The sequence below is a fragment of the Catharus ustulatus genome, chromosome 3 (assembly GCF_009819885.2).
Source record: "Catharus ustulatus isolate bCatUst1 chromosome 3, bCatUst1.pri.v2, whole genome shotgun sequence".
NCBI classification, from domain to species: Eukaryota; Metazoa; Chordata; class Aves; order Passeriformes; family Turdidae; genus Catharus; species Catharus ustulatus.
This window is the reverse complement of record NC_046223.1, coordinates 58,280,395-58,304,437: the sequence shown is the minus strand read 5'-3', so window position 1 is coordinate 58,304,437 and position 24,043 is coordinate 58,280,395. Positions and strand designations below refer to the sequence as shown.

The 24,043-nt window shown below is 38.3% G+C and overlaps 1 protein-coding gene across 1 annotated transcript in view; it reads left to right on the top strand.

Moving 5' to 3' along the window:
* Positions 1–24,043, top strand: part of ESR1 (estrogen receptor 1) — a 164,523-nt gene that overhangs the window by 134,048 nt on the left and 6,432 nt on the right. The window contains 2 exon segments of the mRNA XM_033056279.1: positions 4,332–4,470; positions 17,798–17,931. Of these exon segments, the coding sequence (XP_032912170.1) occupies positions 4,332–4,470; positions 17,798–17,931 (273 nt within the window).

Genomic DNA, 24,043 nt, shown 5'->3' with positions numbered 1-24,043 from the left:
TGCCCAGACTCTCAAGTTACAAAGATATTTGCTTATTTGTTTTGCAAATAGTTACAACCTCCCTTTTCTTTAGGATGGTGGGTTCATGCATTTTGGATTCCCAAATCTAATCTCATGCTTGCCAAAGTAGGGCTTTTAATAGCTTTTGCCCCATGGACCCACTCCTGCTTTGGAGTGTCTCATTGTCTGAAAGAGAGAAATTTGTGTCATATTGTCACTCATTCAGCACATATTGCTGCTTTATACTAGAAAGGAAAATCAGTTCAGTTTGAACGTTAGTTTTGTGTTCTACACACAAGTTTATTTGCCCCTTACTCCTAGCTGAATATGCTGAAATCATTCTGGCATTTCAGAAGTTCAGACTTCCATATTCCTACAAGAATTTATATTCGTTTTGTTTGTTGTTGGCAATCACTTGGAAATGCTGTTAATTTATCTGTATTTAAAAACAGAGGAATAGTCTAGGCATGGATTTTATTCTCTAAACATCTTTCTGCTGCCAAACATATGATATAAGTTGGACAGGATGGACTAGTTGCAATCTATGTTATTGATATTGATTGATATAAGATCATGAAATTAGTCATTCTGGTATATATGGAGTGAGACGTAGGTTACATCCAAACTGCAATTGATTTATCAACAATGAAGTGAATGTCTATCTTCTTCCTTAAAACATAGTTATCAAAAATTTAGAATTAAAAAATACTGTCTGAATAATTTTCAAAATTTTCCAGTATTACAAGAGTATGGAAATTTGAGAATTATGTGCACATCTACACATAATTTCAGCAACACTAAAGTGCAGCATGCTCTACAAGATTAGCTGACTAATGATATACAGTAATTACATGATTACAAGCCGCACTGTTTTGACTAAAATTTTGTTCCCAACCCGGAAATGCAGCTTACACTCAGAAGCAGCTAATATGTGAATAATTTTCTGAAATTTCCAACCCTGGAAGTGCAGCTGAGATGCAGAGCCCAGCACCTGCCAGTAAAACCCGGCTTTACGCGATTGTTACACATTGGTTACTCTGTTGTGCCATGGGTGGAGCTGGGCTCCATGCCGGCAGCACGGCGGTTGGGGGGAAGGCGGGGGAGCTCCCTCCTTCAGGCAGTGCAGCCCAGGGGAGGCTGGGGCCTCCCTCCTGCTGGCCCCGCAGCCCGGGGGGAGGCGGGGAGCTCCCGTCCCCTCCTGCCGCCGCCGCCGTGGGTGCCTGCAGGCTCCATCCCCACCTCCCACCACCACTGCGGGTGCCGGTGGGCTCTGTGCCCCCCCTGCCACTGCGGCACAGCGCCGGGCAGAGGCGAGCAAGCCCAGCAGCAGCAGCGGCCGGCCCCGAGCGGCTCCGCTGAGTGGCAGCGCTGAGCTGGGCTACCTGGCCCCGTCGGCAGCCTGGAGCCCTCACAGCCCGAGCCAAGCCAGTAAACCCCGCCATCCCGTGATTCTGTTACTAATTGGCAACTTTGTTGCATGTGGGTCCTCCCTGCAAACGACAGAGCGGCTTATAATTGGGTGCGGCTTGTGTACAGAAAAAGAACGAAATGTTTGCCAACACCCAGAGATGTGGTTTATAGTCAGTGCGGCTTGTAATCGGGAAATTACAGTATTTGTAATTTGATTTAATCTTCTATTAAATTATTCTGAATTAACTTTCTTGAAACAAGATTATGTCTTAAAAAATCATGAGATCTTGATTAATGTTTCAAATGAGAGCAAATTCAAGGAAATTTGATGTGTTGCTTATGTAATAACTATTTTTGTTGTTAAGAGTGTGCCTCCTAATTTGCAGTCTGATTTTCAGTCTAACTTGAAGCGCTCTAGCCGTCAGCATGGGCTTCTCTCCTTTATGCCATTACATTTTGTAATGATATTCTGTTTTTCTTTGAATATTTATCCATTGCAGTTCCTCAACCCCTCTAGACTATTTAGCTTCACAAACAGTAGCTAAATTCCTCTCACTCCTCACCAGAGGGCATATATTTCAATGCTTTATTCATTTTGTTCTTTCTATACCATTCTGTTTAACTTACACTTTCCGAGTTTCCCTGGCTTTTTGTGAAGTTCCTTGTCTTCATTAGATGTTTCTCACATACCAACAGCACATCTGTACTGTGACTTCTGTTTTTTCCATGTCATCATTAAAAATTGTCTGTGGTAAAGAAGTAAACTGTATGCCTTTCCTTTAGAAATACATCAGTTCATTACCCTTTTGCCATATTGAAATGTGAAATTTAAAATATTTTCATTCAGTTAATGTGTTTCATGGTTTTACAGTATCAGTTATCCTAGAGAACTTTGTTTCATCAAGTCCATTATTTTATAGAATCATCAAATGGTTTGGGTTGGAAGGGACCTTAGAGATCACCTAGTTCCATCCAACCCCCTTGCCATGGGCAGGGACACTTCCATTAGATCAGGTTGTTTAAAATCCCTTCCATCCTGGCATTGAACACTTCCAGGGATGGGGATTCACAGCTTCTCTGGGCAGGACATTTAGTTTTACCAACTAAACTAACTAGCTAGTTTTATCAACAGCAAGACAATAAATTTACAACGTCACCTAAAAAACCATCAAGGCAATTATTACGTATTGTTATTTTAAGGCAATAGTTAATAGGAAACCTGCTGTTTATTATTTGTTCTCCATATGCAGACATTTCCTTACTGCCAGTTTTGTGCTTGAGTGCTGTAACCAGTGCTTTGTAGTTAAAATGTTGCTCCTTTAAGTTTCAGGTCTATTGTTCAAGCTGCTTGGTGACTCTGGCAAGTGCCATTTCACCAGTCTTTGAAGTCTGGAAATAAATTTTTGTACTTGGTAATAAAGGAAAAGTACAGGAAAAAGCATTTATTTCTTTCCTCTATCATTACCACATCCATAAAAACAGCAGGTACTGCAACTGCCTAAATTCACTTCTAATGATTGATAGGTGGGTTTTATTTCAAATATGTCAAAGCTGTTTCCTTTTTTTGGATGATTTCTTTCCAACAGATTGATTAGCTCTCTCAGATATTTTCATTAAATATTTTTTGTATCAACAACCATTTTACCAAACCTAACAGTAATTTCTAAGTCATTGTGAACTGTATTTTGTTTATTCTCTGCCTCTTTCTTATTTGAAAAAAATTGTTTCTTGGCATGTCGTTTAACTTTAAAAATACCTGCTTTTTTTCTTCCTTTTTCTGAAGATAATGCTCAAGTGTATGTCAGGTATATTCCTCAAAACTGTCTCAGTATATACCTTAGAGAGTACACAGCACAGAAGGAAAATCCCTGCCATTTTAGGGCTGGTAAGGTAGTTCACCATATATTCTTTATTTTGAAGATTAGTATAAATCATTACAATTACCTCCCAAAATTATGGCAAGGTTCAATAATGTGTTTCACTTGTAACACCGAGTAAAAGATAAATAAGATCTATTTTAAGGCAAGTTCTGCATATTTTAGGAAGTTCTTTCTAATTTCAAGGAATAACTTACGCAAGATCTAATAAATCGTATTATGCAATCTCCTCTTTGGTAACATTTTTGGGTTGAAAATAACATTCATGAAAAGTGAGAATTCAAACCAGACAATAATTCAATCTCTTGCAGGAAATGAACACAGGGAGGACCATTGTGATTATGGTTTCATGTCTACCTTCACCATTATTCTTATTCATTTTTTGTAGTATTGTTATCTCTTATTTTGCATTCATTGTTTCTAGACAATGTTGAAATACAAAGTACTTACTTCATCCATGTTCTACAATTCAGTAGGAATATAAAGTGTTTCATTGGTGAATTCTGATTGTGCAAAGATCAGCATTTGCTCTGTAGTTAATTTGAAATGCTCTGTTGGTCCCTCTTCTACACTTTCAGTATGGTGAATTGTCCGTAAGTCTGCAAAACAGCATTCTACCAAGAGAATTGATCTGGAGTTAGCTGATTAGAACTGTCACTTCATTTTATAGCAGGCATTTTTCCATTTTGCTCTAGGCAGAGTGGTGCTGGGACAGACAGATGTTGCTTTCTGCAGTGTGCACCTGGATTCCCAGGCCCCTGGCAACAGGTGTGGGGATGGAAATGCTGTCCAGGCTCTTGCCCTGATTTTTAGGAAGAGTGCAGCCAGCACAAAAACAGTAGGATAGAAAGTTGTGACTGTTCTGACTGACACCGGGAACCCCAGTGGACAAAACTCAGCCCAAAATATAAAGAGAACAAATGTCTGTTTTATTGTTCTTTTTGGTAATCCAGCTCTAAAGCATTTTTTAACCTTGTTCTCTGAATAATGTCATTCCACTTACAAAACTGGAGTGTTTTTACTCTCTCCTGTTTATTCTTTCAGGATTTGTGGATTTAACACTCCATGATCAGGTCCATCTACTGGAATGTGCCTGGTTAGAGATCCTGATGATCGGCTTAGTCTGGCGCTCCATGGAACACCCAGGAAAGCTTTTGTTTGCACCTAACCTGTTACTGGACAGGTCAGTCTGCATGTTGCTGTGAATTGTTTAAATTAATTTATTTCTACTGCAATCAGATTAATTTTTAGCATGATATAATCTCAATTCTACAATTTGACAGCACTTCATATGTCAAGCAGGCTTATAGGAGGTGAGACTGGAAAATGAACTCTAAAAAAACCTAGAAATGCTCAGGAATGGTCATTTTTTAGACAAGTAATATGTCTGAGATTCATCCACTGCTTGAAGTACTTTCTTTCAAAGGCAGCAGTAAATTTCTCTTATAATTTGTGCTCTGTTGCAGAAGTAATTTCAATTAAAACCTGAACACTCTTCATTTAATTCAGACAGTTGTTTTTCTTTATTTAAAACCCTCCTAGTTTTTCATAGTTAGAATGAATTTATCCAAGCAGCCAGCCAAAATTTTGGAAGAAAATCCTCATAGAATCTCAAGTATGGTCTTATTTATTTATAGAGAATACATTAAGTTTTTTCCTCACGAAAACTGGAGACAAATATGGCAAACACATACTTGCTTCCTTTACTAAGCCTTTTTTTCTTAGCCAGTCTTGCTAATATGCTAAGTATTTCTGAGAAAAATTATGCATCTCTGCCATATGACAATATCCTGGATTTAGCTGGTGGTCTTCACGTTAAAAGCAGGAAGACTGATAATTTAAAACACGCTTTTTACTAACTTAATGTAAACTCAAGCTCTCTTTTTTCCAGGCATGGGAAAAAATTCATGAAAAATTTCAATTAAATTTCAGGAAAAAAATGCTTGGGATGGAGTCAGCTGTTGGTGGTCTTAGTTGAAGACTGCTACCCACATAGCAGAGTTGGCAGGGGAGAGCTGCTGTGTGCACAACAGTCACTTCAGGGCAGAGTTTGGCATCTTGGTCTAAACTGGAAGTGGCAGAAGAGCCAAGCTGAGATGGAGTACAAAGAGAGGCAGCTAAGAGCTGGGCAAGCTCCTGACCTCATCATGTAGCTACAGGGGCAGAGGGGTGGCAACAGAAAATCAAGGGTGATGCCTTCAGCTACTGCAGCCACCAGCTGTGTAAATTAATCAAAATTCTCATTAGCAGAAAAACTTCTTATTATCAACTTGTTCTGTTGGCTGTGGGGTACTGAGTTTCTGTGGCTGTGTTCACGCAGTGTTAATCCTCGGGTTCCCTGCCCTCTATTTGCAAACAATTCCCAGGATTTACTTTTTGCATTTTAGTAAAATACAAATGATAATACCTAACACTATAAAACATAATATTTCACAGTGATAGAGAAATATTTACTGCCTTAGGAAAATAATCTAGTCCACTTGTGTAAGCACAATGACCTGTGAGCTATGGAGCTAAATAAATATAAAATACATTCTCATTTTAGGTACAGAAAATATCTGCTTGTCTAAAGATAAGTACAGTCTTCACAAAAAGCCACAACAGTTTTAAAATAATTTTGAAATTTTGGTCTTTCTCAACTTTAAATCCCCATGATCTCAGTAAAATAGAGTTTGAGCACTTTTAAGTCAACTGTTGGATAATGAAAAAAATTGCAAGCAATTAGAACCACATATTACTTCAGGGGTCTTTGTTTTCTGATTTTCAATTAAGACTGTAAAAATGTAGATCTATTACATCTTCTAATTTTCAAATAATAAGAAACATGTTTTTAAGTCATCATATACTTGCCTCACTCCATTTGATATGGATATTTGCTGAAAGTAAAATAATAAATTACTTGAATCTGGGAAGTATTGATATGCTAATAAGTTAAATAACTCTTAATTTACTAGTTAATTAGTGCTAAGAATGTTTTGATGTGTTAATTTGATTTAGGCAAATTGGCTTTTGAGAATGTTATAGAGCAAAAATGCATTGTTTGTCAGGTTTGAGAGGGCAGGACAGACACTGATTCAAAGCCTGTTTCACTCAGTGAAGTCCTTCCTCTGCATCAAGTATTCATAGCACCATAAAATGGCTTGGGTTGGAAGGAGCCTTAAAGATCACTAGTTCCAGCCCCCTTCTGTGGTCAGGGACACCCTTCGCTAGACCACATTGCTCAGAGTTCTGTCCAACACTTCTACAGTTAGTGAAAATTGTGTATTTTTAATACTGTACTTTACCACACTTTGTGTATGCCTCTAGATCTCTGTGATCATTCTGTTGTAGGCTACCTTTCTGGTTTGAACACCCCTTTCATTTTGGCATTCAGGTTTATCATGTTTCTAACAGATTCTTTCTGTCAAGGATCTTTTATATATGTAGTTGCTTGTATACATCTGTTCCTAAAGCTTAGGTCACACCAAATTTAATTATACAACTTTTTTGCCTTTTGGCTAAATAAATGTGGTCTTGTCTTGTTAACAACTATCTGAAATGTCATAAAAATAACCTTTCAGCTTTGCTGCTTTTTGAAAAAATATGTTCTTCTCCCAGCTCACTCCTCCTACTTGGGTCATATTATACATATGCTTGTCTTGTCTCTGAAGATCTTTCAGAAACTGTCTTTTCTACCTCTATTTGAGTCAACCAGTTACATTTTCAAATGAATACTTTTCCAACTTTCCTTTGCAACAATTCACACTTGGAAGACTCCTTGAAAATATCTGTCAAGCAGACCTTAGTTATTAATTCTATGTTCCTTTGAAAAATTTTTCTTTGCTTATAAGAAAATAATTAAACAACAATTAAGTTGACAGTATATGTAGACTGCTGTCTTCTGTATGGATGAATATAATCACATTATCGCTTTTTGTTCCCAGTCTGCATTGTAATTAGACAGTGTAATTCGTGAGGAATGTACCCTTTCTTATTCTGTTAATGCATTACCCAAACACTTGTGTCTTGGTTCAAAATCAGCAATTTTAACAGTCTGCTAGCTGCATAGGACTGGTACATAGAACAACTGCTATTAAAATGCTCAAATGACAATAATTATAGATTAGAAAAACTGGCTTAAACAGGAAATGCAAGGCACACTAACTGCTTGCAATTAATGTACAGTACCTAATAAAATCAAATAATAAATTCAAATCTTTTATATTCTGTTTTTGAAAATTTGTATATTGTATAAAGCAAGTTTAGAAGTAAAGGCTTAGGTTTCTAGTAGGACAAACCAGATGTTTCCTGTCTGGAGGGTTCCCAAGAAACTAGGCTTTAAATATGTCATTAGACCAGGGTTGAAATTTGTCAGGCCTGACAGTAGATTGTTTATAATTTTGGAGAAATGTAATGTTTCTTCAGGAATAAGAGTAATATTTTACTATATTTTTAAAGGATTTGTTGCATTCAGGTATCATGCAGATTCCAGGTTACTCAAAGGCTTGAAACATAATTATAAATAAACTCATGGTAGAAATAGCTGGATTGCCGAACCTCACTTGAAACATTCTCAGTATCAGCAAAATGGGAAATGCAGTGCAGCATTTTAAAAAGGAAGTCTGGTGACCACAGTAAAGAAACTGATGGGATGCCATCTAAAGAAGAGAATTAGCTGGAGTTGAATGGATATGACCTGGTGATAAAAAGTCACTGTGCATTTTGTAAGAAGAAGCCATGAACACATTGAAGTCTTTTAGGAAATTAAAAAGCAAGCAGATGACGGACATCTTGTCAAATTTCCAAAAAGTATTAAACAAGTTCCAAATTTTATGCAGACAAATGTGATGGAATGTATATAGAAGAATAATAATTCTGATTTTTCTAAATAGCATTCTGAGTTTGTCTTTCCACCTTACTGTTACCCGCAATTAGTTCTATAGAATCAGTTCTTTGCTTGCCAGCAGTCAGAGACTGCAGGTTTCCTTCCCCCCGATAATCTTTACAACAGGAAATAGAAATAATACAAATCATTGCCATTCCTCTGTTTAATTCTGTGCTTTATCTCTTCTTGGAAATCTGTGGCTTTCTGATTTCCTTTGTCTTGACTGTAGTATTAAAAGAATAGGAGAGGTACCCAGAGGTGTTGAATAGGCAATTAAATAGAGATGCAAGCTTTGCTACAAAGACTAACTAAATGGACTGACTTCTCCGCCTGTGATACTCATTAGAAAAATGGGAGCAAAGTAAAGATGATAGGAGCTATAGAAAGTCATGAGTGTGGTAATCCACAAGTGGTTATCTCTTCTAGCCCAGCGCTAGAGGTAGTCACTTCAAACCAGCAGATCCAAATGCCTTTGTGCTTAGCCCACAGCTAAATATACCTTTGATATCAGACAGTTTGGCTGTCTTCACATTATTTTCTACTGTTATTTTCTTATCATGGTTGTAAAAAAGTCTCTTGTAACAAAAAAATATGTCTAGGGACTTAATACATTTTGGTTCAATGTAGTCAGTATTTCTGTGTTTCCATCTGTTTTTTTCCTTCTTTTTATGGAGATGGCTAGTCTGTTTTTCGGGGTCCATTATAATTTGGAAACTTACTCACTTCCACTTCCAGTGCTTGATGAAGATTTTTCATCCTCTCTGAATAGAAGAATTTTCCGAATTTTCCTTTTACTGACTTTTGTTTTAAGCAATGGCAGGAGACTGTGGATCTCTTTAAACAGCAACTAACACAAATAGCAAAAAAATTTACAGCATTCATCGTGTGACGGGGTAGCTGAATAATTTACTTCTTTCATGGCTCCTTTTCTGAACTTTTCACACTATATCTGAAAAGAATATCTTAAGTTCTTTATTATACAGATATTTTGATAGACATAAAATTAGATACAATAGAAGAGCACAAAGATGAAATCAGAGTACGTTTTTCTAGTCCCTCAACTTGTAAAATGTTCCAAATATCTGAGGACACCACACTTGCCTGTCACTTGAGTAAATGCACAATATTTCATGAAATTATGGATGCATTAATTACCATTGATTTATTAGAAAAATTGAAGCAAAATGATCCCAAGTGCTTTATTCAGCATGTTTCCTTAGTGATCTTCTGCTTGTATTTGTTTCAAAAAGGAGAAGTCCATGAGCAACAAGTATATCCTAATTTACCCTTCAAAATGGGTCTGAAAAGCAATTGTACATTTACTTTTCATCACATCTTTAATAGCAATAGATTCCATCCAGAAAACCTAGCTCAAAAAATCATCTTGTCATTAAGCTACTTACTCGATAGAGCTGAATGGATTAACTTGTAGAGAGTTAAGGAATCTCCTGAAATAACTAAATTTCTCTTTCATCATTCAGTGTATGGTTGAATTTTGAGATGTATTATTATGTTGCAGACCCTGTAGAATGAAAAACGCAAACTATTACAAGAGACAGAATCAAAAAACTTAAAAGAATGAAAAATAACTGTCTCTTTATTGTGAATAAGTATTGTCTCTGACCAAAATTCAAAGACTGCCCAGTTCTGTAATTCAAACAACTTAAATGTAAAATCAGGAAGTTCTTTCCAGAGTCTGGGGAAGTGCTGGGTAGTGCTCAGAGTGATGAATTCTTAAGAAAAGATAAAAAAATTAGCCCCTCTTCATTATGATCTTCACATTTTCACAGCTCTCAGCTGATAGGTTCCCTGAGTGATTTGTAGGCACAGAAAAGAAGTTTTCAAAGAAAATGAAATAATTCTGAATTCAAGATAGTTCCTACACAAATTATGAGATTGCTTGTTCATCTAGTAACCCTGACCTTGGAAGCTCGGGCCCCAGTTCTAGGTCGCATTGTACTGTGATGCTGTTAATTCCAAAATCAAACTTTCTTTGCGTTTCTGATATGGAGAGAATTTTGAAATGTTTTTCTGGCTTTACGGTGACTCAGACTGAATTTTGAAATGTTTTTTTGGCTTTATGGTGAATCAGACTGAATATAAATTAAACTGAAAGAGGCTTTCCTGTAAATCAGAATAACTTTACTTCAGCCAATTTTTTTGGCTTTATTATTCCAAAATGGAGAGCCTTCATAGGAATTTTATAATCTGAATGTCTTAAATATGACCAAAGAATAATCGGTTTTCTTAGAACTATCATAGCAGCATTTTAGGGATTTTTTTCCTACGTGGCATATTTGTGGACCCATTTCACATTCTATTTTACAAAGAGAAAAATCTTTTAAAGGCACTTAGAACCTAATTGTCTCTGTGTTTCAGACCTGACTGATCTCTGCTCAAATGTATAGAGTACTGCTCTCACCCTGTTTGCCTAGGTGGATGATCTTCTGGCCGTCCAGGAAAGACACTTTGTTGGCTACCTGGCTCTGAGGGCAAGTGTCAAGCAGGTGGGAGCCAAGGTGGTCCAGCCCATGGGGGCTGCTGGGGAGAAAAGGCTTGAGGCAGAATGGACAGATCCTGCAGGGCAATAACTGACTACATAGCTGCTGTCAGTGGCAGGGATTCAATTTTTTTTATCATGGAACCTGCTGTGAGGATCAAGGATGTCTAGGAAGAGATGAAATCCGTACTGTAAAGTGGGGCAAAATCATAATTTCCAAAGCCTGACCAACCTAGTGAAGGAGCTTTAAACCAGGGTGATGTGGACAGGGAAGAAATAGTAACAAAACCTATTAGTGGGAAACCTCCCTAAGTATGTGCATGCACATAAATATGGAATTGCCTCCAAGACACCATAGTGGGGGGATCTCCATAAACTTTCTGAGAATTCAACACAACTGGGTGCCCTCTGAACCAGCAGCTCTACCCTCCCAGACTGCCTTAGGAAAAGCTTTAGCAGCATCTAGAGGTAGGTGATGCTCTCTCACTGCTCAGACATGCTGTGGCAAATCTGGAGTGCTGTGTCCTGTTCTGAGCCATCCTTTACAAGACAGACATGTACATACTAGACTGAGGCCAGTGATGGGCTGCAAAGAATGGACTCAACAACTCTCACACAGGCAGAATCTGAGAAGACTCAGATCTGATAAATATCTGATGGAGGGAGGAAGTAAAAAGGCAGTGGAAGATTCTTCTCACTGACAGGACAAGAGGTTTTGGAGTCTCAGTCCTTGGAGCTACTGAAAACCCAACAATATATAGGACTGTGCAGGGCCACTGTGCTAAATGATTTCTAGACAACTCATGCAATATCAGCAGCTGTGGTAATCTGTGACTAACTATAGGTGAAAATAACTTTAAAATAGATATTTGTTTTTTTTTTTTTTAATCTATAAATTTGCTACTTCATATTTCTTGCAAATATTTTTCAATTATTAATTTTAAATCTTAGACTAATTTGATAACTTTTGAATATGTTTTAGCCAGCAACTGACCCAAGATTTGTTCTTAAGCTTATATTGACTAAGAAACAATGGGCTCTTCACAGCACACTCAGGAAAAGCAGATTCTAATGCCAGTCATTGACTGGTCTATGAAGTTCTCAAGGGTGTGTTAATTGAAAGCCAGTATTCAGGGAGAAATGGCATAAGCAAAAGATATTACTACCTCTGAAAGCTTTTGAGCAAGTCAATTAAAAAATCCCCTAATCCCCAAACCAAAAACCACATGGAAAACAACAAAACAGAACTGTCAAACAAGCCCTTTATAATTAATAGAATTGTATAATTAATTTGTCTGTTTCTGTAACTCACACCTACATGACCACCTATCACTTATTGAATGATTTGTGTGAAGGTACAAGCTGGATTGCTGTGATCAAAACACAATTTTTTCCAAAGCAAAATGATATTTAACCTCCTGGATGCTGACAGAACAATAAGCGTTTCTCTTTATCAGCAGAATTTGCATCTGACACTGTGATTTACAGTAATTTCACGATTATAAGCCCCACCATTTTGACTAAAGTTTTGCTCTGTACCCGGAAGTGCGGCTTGTATTCTGGAGTGGCTAATATATGAAAAAAAAGTTCAGAAATTTGACAACTGGAAATGCAAACATGCAGCAGCCCCAAGCCGAGCTGAGCCTGTGTGGCCTCGAACAGGGCCAGGGCCGCCCCCGGCAGCCGTGGGGGAGTGAGGCTGGGGCTGGTGGGGGAGGGGGGAGCCATGCTGGACTGGGGCAGCTCTCCTGGGGGGAGGGGGAGCCGAACCAGGGCGGGACAGCTCCACGGCAGGGGAGGCGGGAGCCGAGCCGGGCCGGGGCCATTCCTCAGTGGGGAAGGGGGAACCAAGCTGGGCCAGGGCAGCTCTGTGGTGGGGGAGGCGGGAGCCAAGCCGGGCTGGGGTCGTTACCTGGCGGGGGAGGGGGGAGCCAAACCAGGCTGGGGCAACTCTGCGGCGGCGGGGGGTCCGGACTGAGCCCACAACGCCCCAAGCCAGTAAATCCCGTGATCCCACGATTCTGTTACTATTTGGCAGCTTTGCAAAAGTTGCACACGGATCCTCGCTGCGAACGAAAGTGCGGCTTACAATCCGGTGTGGCTTATATATGGAGGAAAAACGAAACATTGTCAACACACCGGAAGTGCGGCTTATAATCAGTGCGGCTTGTAATCGTGAAATTACTGTGCTTTACACTTGGTATTTTAATTTTTTCCACAATCCCTTGGTATTACTGGTTAAATGCAGGATGGTCTGAAGTAAAATTTCTCTGCTGATAACAATGTTCTCATCTTTTAATGACTGATGAAGCACAGCATTGAGAAAAGGTGAAATCCTCTGTTAGTTAAGTATCCCCGTAATGCCTGTCTGGCAGTATTTAAGGTATCCAAGAAGATGATCTTGATTTGATCTTAAATCCTTGCAGATGGAGCTTTCCTGACATCCCACTTTCTTAAACTGTTTTAGTTCATTGCTTTACATAGGAGTAGAAAGCTTCTACCAATGTCTATTAATAGAACTAGTTTATATAGAATACATAAATGTATATAAACTTCATCTGTTGTTTGGAAATCTGTTGTTTGAAAATCCATATACAGACTTACTGTGCTCTTCCTGGGGCAGAGCACAGGCATTTGAGTTAAGTCTGTGAATGCCTTCCTTTCTAACTGGGGATGTGAATGTTACTCTTCCAGCTTTTTTCACCCCCATTTCCTAACTTACATTTACAGTAATTTCACAATTATAAGCCGCACCATTTTGACTAAAATTTTGGTTTGAACCCAAAGTGCAGCTTGTAATCAGGTGCGGCTTATATATGGACAAAGAACAAAAACTTGCTGTTTTAGTTTGGAGGACAGGTGTCCGCTGAGAAAGACAGGAACTTGTCTTTGAAATGGAGAATGTAAACCCCCTCCTTCCAATTTATTAGAATTTTGAAATCAAGGGGCTTTCAGGCAAAAATATGGGAATCAGGAATAACAGTTCTTTTCTAGGGAAATTAAAATAGAAATACAGTGCTACAAAGAAACAAACCCCAAACCCTGACAAAGTCAGAGTACAACCGTCAGGCAGGGTGTTGGTAGCAGTCCCATTAAATGCTGGTTGCAGTCCCCTTGCAGTGACAGATGGAATTCAGTTGGAGCAGTGCTCCTGCAGAAGGTGCAGTTTCCCTCTGGAGGTCCAGTGGTGGTGTGGAGAAATCCGGTTTTCATCTGGAGTCCAGTGGAGAAAGGGGCTTCCTTAGCGTCCCAAAACCTCTGTTTTATCTTGGTAAGAAATGTTGGGCTCTTTCCCCTGGCTGGAGCAACTTCCAATGGGATGAAGTAATTTTATCAGTCCCACAGTGGGACTCAGTGGGCCATTAGCAGAAAATGACTCTGGAGGAAGGATGGGTTGTGAAAAGATAAAGAACAATGCCCTGCCTGGTTTCAATGGATGACCCATTAGCAGAATATCTGCCGTTGAGATAAGGATCACTGCCCCCACCCTCGACAGATGGTGATAGAATAGATACCTTTTATCACACTCTATTTTAACGTGCGGCTTATAATCAGGTGCGGCTTATATGTGGACAAAGAATGAAAAGTTGCTGACACCCAGAAGTGCGGCTTATACTCAGTGCGGCTTATAATCGTGAAATTATAAGGAACACATCCTTTGCCAAGCCTTGTTTAGAGGCTTTATCACCAAGTTACTGAGTCCACTTTTGAAGCTGATATTCCCTCTCCTAACCTTGTACATCCCATCTGTTCTTGGCAGTCCCTTTTCATCAAATGAAGTACCATGGTATAAGAAGGCAGGCAGATTACACACACAGTCAGACGGGGGTGCATCTGTCTTACTTTAGTATTTCCCTTTGAATGAAAATTTTGGTGAGAACATCCACTGAGTCCTTGAGTCCCTGTTCCCTTCACCCAAGCACCCTTCAATATTAATTTTTGATCCTGAGCTTCTGTTAAAGGTATTCCTGTTGTCTAGATTTTTCCCAAGACTTACATAAAATCTATATTCTTATTCCCACATACAATGGAATGACCCTGGTACTGCTACCACTATAAGTGGGAGGGAAGCCATTATCTTGCTTTTATTTGACACTCATTACTTGGAATACCATATCCAGTTATTACAGGAAATATATTAATAAAATCCAGTAAACATACTGGAGAGCCACCAAGGCCAGACCCTATACCTTGTGGCTGGAACAAGTGGATTTGTTCTGCCTGGAGGAGAGCTTTTAAGTCTGCATAACCTACAGCCTACAAGGAGGTTATCCAGGCTCTTTATTAAAATGCCTGATGGGAGACTGAGAAATGAGAATAATAAATTGAAGCAGAGGAGGTTATGACTGGATGTAGGGGAGGAAAAAAGCATGATGATGAAAATAATTAAGCTGAGAGAGGTTGTGCAGTCTCCATCCTTGGACATTTTCAAGACCAGCATTGCATAAAGCCTTGAGTGAGCTGACCCTGTTTGAGTGGGAGGCTGGACTAAAGTCATTCTGAATTGTTCGCCAGCCTGGACAGTGCTGTGATTCTATAGACCTACTAAAATTAATGCACATAGTACTTTTATGGGTGCACTTAAGACCTTTAATTCAAATTATTTAATTTTCCTAAACATTTTCCAACAGCCAAATTTAAAGAATTCTTCTGAGAATACACTGTGATGCTTTGCAGTAAACAAGCTTCTTGTGTCTTGTCTTCAGTAAGATGAGAGAACACAAAAAACAACCGCAAGATGCTAGGATAAAGATAATTGTCAAATCTATTGCTAATTTGTCCTTCGGAAAAGTTCTCCAGTCTTTCCCAGACAGGCCTCCCTATCAACTGAACACATAACTGTGAGGTTGTGATGGTATTATCAACTTACGTTAGAGAGTTAGAAGGCAATTAAGGAGAACTGGAGATTTCAGTTTCAGATAGTTTCTTGTTGGTTGAAAAAGAAAGTAATTGTTGTAGCCTAAGTAAGAAAAAAAAAAAAAAATAGAATCCTTGCAAAGATACTTAGGCCCTGCAGTTCCTGTTGATGTCAATGGAGCTTCCTACCTCTGAAAAGAAAGCAGAAATTTCTAGGTCATTCCTTGCACGCATGAGTACCTAAAGCTGGGTATATAACTTTGCCTAAAGTACATTACTTAAAGGGATACTCCTTTTTAGTTTGGTTTTTTTTGTGGTTTTTTTTTTTTTTTTTTTTTTTGTTCCATTATGGAGTAACCTGGTCTTTCACACACACAGCAGATAGCAAAGGAAAAGAGATGAGGAACTATTTAGAATCTCTTAAATTTACATAGTTTTATTAATCCTCTATCATATGAGTTCACTTAATGGCACACATGTTGATTTAAGCACATGGAATATGTGTTGCTGGATTAGGGATTTTTATCCAGAGATTGTATTTGTCAGCAAGAGAATCATGATTAGAATATTGGTTTTGTAAACTAAAGTCTATTGAACTGTTTTTGTAGGAGTTTTGGGAATAATTCTTACTTGCTATCAAAATGTCTGTCTTAGGAGGCACCACGAAGCATCTTAAATAGTTTTATTTTACAAATAATTTCCTGTTTATTTTTTCCTCTGGTCTTAGACATTTTAGACAATTTTTGCAATTTGTTCAGACTGTGTAATATTCTGAAATGTTCTGAAAACTGACTGCAGTAGTTTTGTGGGTTCTAGGAACCAAAAAAATATTGCAGTCAGACATGAAGATGTGGGGTATTTTTAATATGGGTCATCTGTCTTTTGATCTGCGGAAACTTTTCATTTCTGCAAAATCCTGAAATCCTGAATTCTTAAACAAAATTGTATTGGGGCATTGTTTAAGTTTATGCAAAACTAGTCCCCTGTGCTAAATTAATCTTTCTATAGTTGTGGGCAAATATATTTATGAGAAACATTGCAACTTGTCTGATGCCTTGGAGAGTGCAAAGAAGTTTCTCAGTCTGCAATCAGAAGGGAAGATGTCTGCTTTGTCTGAGGGTCTGGTGTGAGTTCAGATATCAGGTACAGGTTCTTGACAGCACATCTGTGTTAAGACTTGAGGCAGGTGTCTCTGTGCTGGTAGGTTTCTTTTCAAAATGAAATTAGGATAGGTTCAGTCTTTTTCATGCTATAAATCATAGTTTTTCTTCTGCAAAAATTTCTTTGCATTTTCCTGTAGCAATGATCTTTCTAATTTTGTCTATGAAAGCCATATCTATAAAGTATTATATTTCTAAACAGCATAACAGATCACTGATAAAGTCTTACATATTAAAATTTCACTCAGGAAGGTCTAATAAAAGGAAAAGTATATAGTTCTTGGTAAAAAGCAAAGGTAGCAAAGGAAATTACTAAAAGATTTGCAGACTAAATTTTCACCAAAAACATACAATCTGCATTAATTCTTCAGCTTCAGGTTGAGTAGGTAAGATGAATATTAGTGAGTGGGAATGCCTAGTACTGTGAGGAGAGGGAGATGGTTAATTGCCATTACTATTAAACACTTTGAGATGTTCCTAACTTCAGCTTTGTTTAATGTTGCAATGTAAAAAGTTACTTGATATGTGGAGTGAACTGTTAGTTGTAATCAGTCGTAGAGATGTGATTTTGGCCTCCTAGGTCCTTCTTGAGCTCATGAATAAGCTTATTCTTTAAGGAGGGCTGCTGTAGACATTGAACATCTAGAGAAGTGTGTTGGAACATTAAAGGTTGCTCAGCCAGCTAGAAACAAGTGCAAATGGTTCGGGAGGGAGAAATGTAAAGAATTAGGACCATTTCAGTTAAAGAGGAAAAAAAGAAAAGAAAGAGGAATCGAAGTACAACAAAAGGAGAACACATACACACAAATCAAAAAGTTTTAAACAGATCTTTTCCTCAATATAAAGATTTGGTTGAGTCATGTGTTTCACCACAGTAATGCCTTTGTGATGAGCTCCTGAAACTGATTTTTTTTTAAAATGCATTAATTAATAATTTGTTTTACTTGGAACACTGAGAACAGTACTTTTGTAATCACACATATATCAAATGTGCTCAGAGTAGGAAGTCACATACTTGCTCTTGAGCTGATGAAATCAAATTGGAGGGTATCGGTCCAAGGGGATGAAAAACTCATGGTCCCACCGGGATAAAACTGTGAATGTCTCCCCATTGATGGTATTCACACAGGAATCAAGGGAAATGTGTAGAGGGCATGGTGGAAATCTTTGACATGCTGCTGGCTACTGCTGCTCGGTTCCGCATGATGAACCTTCAAGGGGAGGAATTTGTGTGCCTTAAGTCCATCATCCTGCTCAATTCTGGTAAGTCGTGTTCTTTGCTGTCACTTGGGTAATTGTGGCTGCTTCTGCATGTGGTTGAACACTGCTTGCTGTCCTTAATGGTATTTCATTTTGAGACAGCAATGGGAATGGGTTTTCAACACAGATGCAGGCAGGACCCAGCAGGGGTGGAAGCAATCAAACCTGTCTGGTGATGTAGGTGGGACCCAGAAAATTGATGCAGTCAGTAGATGACACACTGTGTGCAGCTGATGTGGAGAATGGTAGGAGAAGTGCTTTGAATCAGATGCTGGCAGGTCTTAAAACTCTACTTACAAGACACTGAAGTAGTAGTAGAAGCAGTGCACCCAAAGGCAATGCTTAACTGCAGTGCTTAGGTGATGGCAAAATAAAAGGAAATAAGGGCAAAAATGTGGTTGAGTTTATCATGGTTTAGTTTATAATAAATTATAGGCACTTAACACTGATGTAATCGCCTTCCACTTCCTTTATAGTTTTTGGCTGTAAAACTCATCCTGAAGTACAGTTCAAAAATAGATGACTAGATAACAAGTGTTAGTATAGATACATAAATAAGTATGTACGGTTAGATGATTTGAATTTTGCATGAGATGATTGAAAAAAGAAAATTTAACTTCAGGCATGTGTCAGAAAACTTGCACACCAGAGGACTCTTTTCTGTTTGAAATGAGAAAAAACCCTCCAATTTGCTTTTTATATGCAGAAATGAGACCCATGGTGTTCTCATGGAAATGATAGACATTAATAATGTAGGCACCCAAGTAAAAATTTTAGATGCAATCTGTTGTTAGCTCTGCTAACCTGGTGACTAAAGACACCAGTTTTCCAATCTGAGGATTTACCCACTTGTAAATATTTTCTTGTTGCATTTAAACCTGTAAATGGTACCACCCTCTAGTAAAAACAGATGGGGAGGACTCTATGTTCTTTGTATCCAGTTGTGTAACAGATCACTTGCCCAAATTGCAGGAAAAACAAATTTAGAGTATTCACATCAAAGGCTAACTGTAAATGCAGCAGACATTGCTTTATTGGTGAGGGACTTTTCTTTATGGAAGGTTGCCTGTGGTCTTCTCAAAGTTCAAGCAAAATTATGTTTGTACAATCTAATGTAAAATGCTTTATGTATGTTCTGTGAGATATGAATGTGGTTCAGGTTTTGTTGTGGTTGTAACCAATTGCCAAAAAGTAACATTTGAGGCAAGCAAGTGGCATATTAGTAATGAAGGGCTATTATTCTTGCCTTAGTTCCCAGGGTGTGACAATTGTAAGTGCTGTTTGACATTTTATTTTCCTTTTAGTTCCCTGATAACTATAACAGAATATTTCCTAGAGTTAATATTCTTCCTAAAAAGTGATGGTCCTCCAGAATTTAGTCAATATATTCAAAGGTAATTAATGTCTTAAATAAATCTAGAATATGTAATTGATTTATAAAATTTTAAAATTTCAATTAGAAAAAAATAGAACTGGAATTTTGAATAAATTAGATGTTCATGTCATGAACATGAAGAATTTAAGTCATGCTCTAGAGAAATTTTGTGCCTATGTTGTATTTAATATTTATCCATAAAACAAAATTTTTTATTCAGACAAAACCCTGCCAGGCATCACTAGCTATCCTTCATAAGCACATCACATTGTGTTAATGGGATTTTTTTGTTACAAGATTCCCCTAAAGAAAAATTATAAATCAATAAAGAAATAAAAATACATATAGCAAGTGAAGTTTGTGATAACCAGAGGCAAATTTCCTTCTGCACATGAGAGATGTGACTGCTTTAAACTACGTATACATGGCCACAGAATGTGTGTCTGTATCGCATGTCATTACCTTCATGCATAAAGATACATTTCTGTATTTGTATTCCTACAAAAAAATAATTTTATAATTAGACAATGGGAATGTGGATACAAATTTCTGACTGTCAGACTCTTTAGATGCTCAAATTGAGAGGCATTAGACTGCAATGCAGAGCATAATTTGGGGTATGTGTAAGAGTTGTGTAAGTGTTTGGCATAGATCCTCTAAAATGTCTTCCGGAGATGCTTTACTTCACGGAATGTGGCCAACCTCCTTACATAAAGTGTTGGACAGATATGAAACATTATGTGCTCTGAAGCACGTGGCTGAGAGAGCTGAGCTGGTTCATCCAGGGAAAGAGAAGGTAAAGGAGGATCTCACTGCAGCCCTCAGATAGCTGATGAACAGCTTATGGAGAAGCCAGGGCCAGACCCTTCTCAGAGGTGCAAAAGGAAAGGACAGCCTGCAATGGAGACTAACCACAGCAAGGGAGATCCTGACCAGATAAACAACAAAAACTCTACTGTGTGAGAGGTTTAGCACTGGAACAGGTTGGCCAGAAAGATGGTAGGATCTCAATCCTTGCAAATACTCAGAATTCAGCTGGACAAAGCTCCAGGCAACTTGATAAAACCCTGAAGTTATGACTGTTAGAGCAAGAGGATGAACTAGACGACTTCCAAACCTACCCTGATTTCTTTCTGTGGGTGCATGTGTAAATATTCACAAATCTTGCACTGAAGAAGCAGCAGATAAATGCACAAGGAATTTTTGGTTTATTATGCTACCTGTATTATATATGCAAGTGATTAAACCAGCAGATCTCAAAAAGATTTAAACAAGTGGGTTAATTAAACAAATAGGACTAATTATACTACATCTCATGTTTAAAAGCAGTCTGCATTTGCATTCAAATCTTTGTGTGGATCTAATTTACTGAGTGTACACAAACATTTCTTTATTAAACCCTTGGACATCTCTTCACATGAAGTAGTGTTGTTTATTGCCTTTGTTGGACATTTCTGTCTTTGCAACAACTTTCAAGGCAGTTTAATATATTTACACTCCTCTTCCATATGGTTTTGGAAAAAATGCAGGTTTTTTTTTTTTCAGTTTTGCTCAGTGCATGTGGAAAGGATAGAAGGTTTTGTTTGTTAACCAAGGTAGATGTTTACACTACTTCCACAGTTTTCCTGAGATACCAGGGTGACATGTCTGTAACAAGGACATTGTGTCCAGCTCAATAACAAACCTGAAGGTGCCCCTCTAAAGCTGCAGCAATAAACCTTTTGACTACAAAAGCAAAATAGTATTTTTGAAAACCACATTTAGCTCAATATTAAAGGGGTGTTAGTTAATATTGGAAAATAAGTATTAGAATCATGAAAGGACAACATGATTGTTGCTAAATGTTTTACTTTTAAGTGTATCGGAGGAGTGGTGCTATGTGGCAAAGCAACAGGGTTTCATTTTGGACGTGAAGATGTACATCACATCTGCCTTGGGAGCTGATTTACCTAATTAATTATCTGGTTAGTCCACAGAGATGGAAAGATTTGGCTGATTTGATGCATACTAGAGACCTGATATATCATTCCACATGACTGCTTGTTATTCTTTTCTCCTGATGTTTTTCAGTTCCTGTTTAATTGTGCTTCTTATTTCTTTATTTCGTGATGGCTCCAGGAGTGCATGGTACAGAGATGAATTTCCTCATGCCTCAGCCTGTCTTGCTACAGCTTTGGAGCATTGGGTGTAGAGGAAGAAGTAGAGCCTTGGGTTCTGTGAGCCTGAACTTCGAATGAATGAATATTTTAATCTGGGGTTTATTGTGAGAGAAAAGATGCTGAGGGCATTCTCTTCTACAGTAACATGCAACAAATATATAATTATATATGGTGAGAAATATAAAAGTCTATCAATGTATGCCAAGGGCTGGCATGGTAGCAGTGCAGGCCCCAAGGGATCCTGTTCTGGTATGGGCATGGACCAACAAGCCTTGCTTGGATGTAGGGTGGTGTTTCCTCTGTTCTTGCACCTGTTCAGTTTTACAACACTGACCTACAGAAAGAGCTGGAAATCAGCCTGGTAGCTATTCAATTTAGGCTTGGAAAGGCCTTGGAGACTGTTAAATTTCACTTTGCTAAGGCAATTTTCTGCACCCTCATTTGGAAACTCTGCTTGGATGTGTATGAGTATGTGATAGCCAGTATTTTTTTGGGGAGAAATCTCTGGTCAGTGGCCTGGGGCAGGAGCAATCACAGTGAGGATGTAGAAAGGAAAACTAAATGTAATTTTCCTTGACGGTTATTGACTGGCAGTTGCTTGAATTCTCTGCAGTTGTTGAGGAGTGCTTTTTTGATTTACGGTTTTTAATAGCTTGTAGACTAGGTGAGAAAAAATTCCTCCTAAAATATTATTTTCTTTTACTAGTTTCAGTAGTATGAAGCTATGGGGTATTGCTTCAAGAGCACAATAGAATACTGTGGCTGAAGTAAACATCTCTGGAGGCACTGTGCATTTATGAGATTAATATTTCCTTCTGGTGGATTGTGTTTTGCCAGTAATATTTAAGAATCTTGCCCCTACAGGTACGAGTTAAGCTATCAAGCCTTGTATTGTCAATAGACATATGTGAGGGAAGTTCAGAGTCAGCTGAGAAAGATTCAGCTGAGAAAAGCCCCAGGACCAGTTTCTGTTTCTGAATTAATTTCAGTAAAAATAATAACAGCAATGAAAAGGTCTGTGAGAAAAGAGGCCACTGTACTATCTATTTATATCAAATTTGAAGCAATATCCATTACCAAAATTAAGAACTCTGATGATTTCTTGATGATGACTGATGATATGTTTGAATTATCCCTTCGGTTTTTGAAAGCAGTTTCTTGCTTTCTCTTTTCCAGAGACACTCAGATTCACAAACACAGTTACATTTCTTTTTAGTGCAGAAGACCCCAAATCATAAAAGCTATTTGCAGGTTACAGTAGTTCTAGATGTCAGGTCCTTGAAGTAACCAGATGATGTGAAGAGATGAAGTAGGCCAAGATGTTAAAAAAATCTCAACTCCCTGACTGCTCAGATGCACAGCAAAATACCTTCACATCCAGTGGTAGCCTCAAGGCTGCAAACAATGAAAACAAGATATAGCATATATGTCTGACAAGCTATAGCATATATGTCTGTCTGTGTGTGCATGCTAGTGTCTTTTATTCTTAATAGCACTAGCTATATTCCATATTCTGCTATATATGATGCTTTAAAGAAAAGCAAAACAAAACATTACTCCAGAAACCATTTTTTTTTTCCTGAGGACAAAATCCAGGTCTCTTCTTGGCTCTGTGAGCTGATGCAGAAGGACCAAAGCACAAGATTTTTCAAGTCTGTTATAGACAGAGGACAATGAACACTCTATGATGAAGCCAATTTGATTGTATTACCATATGTACATCTTAAAACTCTGGTGCCTCAGGACTGGATTATGGTAGTATGACCTGTTTAGTGTTGTTGGTTCAGTCCAAAAGATTTAAAAAACTGATGCTGAATGCAATAGCTCTCTTTTAGTGTTGTTGTGACCTGATTCACATTGGCTGTGTGCTGTTGTCCAGAAAAAAAAATCAAGATAAAACAGCCCCAAATAGTTTAGACTTTCCTATTTTGTAAGCTGATGTGCTTCGTGCTCCCAAGATTTACTATTAGCGAAAGCTCTTATGACTGGATTAGAGACTCTCACAGGTGATGTAGAGGGGCTGTTGGAGGGGGAGTTTTTAGGTGTTTTGTCCTCTGGAAAAAGTATTTATCTGGCCCAAACCTTCAGGTTGCTCATTTTCCACAGTAAGCATTTCAAGACAGCTAAATTTGCACAAGTTGATTTGGACACTGTTGTTAAAGAAGAGTCAGCACTGCAAGTGAAGGAGCACACCTTTCAATGCTTTTGCTTGGTTGGGAGGATTTTTTCTAGGCAAAAGTCCATAAAGAAACCCTGGTTTTGTTTACATGTTTTGTTGTAACATTACTCCGTTCTAGATTGACTAGAAAATCACTAAAAATTAAATATTAAGCAGCAGGGAAAATAGCAAAGCTGCTGAAAGCTTGGGTTGGTTGGTAAGTACTGCAGAACTGTCAAGCAGAACAGCATCTCCTCAAGGTTTCAGAGCCAAGTGACCAAAAGAAGAGCACCGCTCACAGGTAGGTCTGGCTGCAGGTGTCACCCAGCTTCTGCTACAGACCTTGGTGGGACCCAGGCAGGGAAGTGGCACTGTCTTCTTTCTCCTGCTTTTCACATAGTGTCCAAATCCATGCTCCAGGGT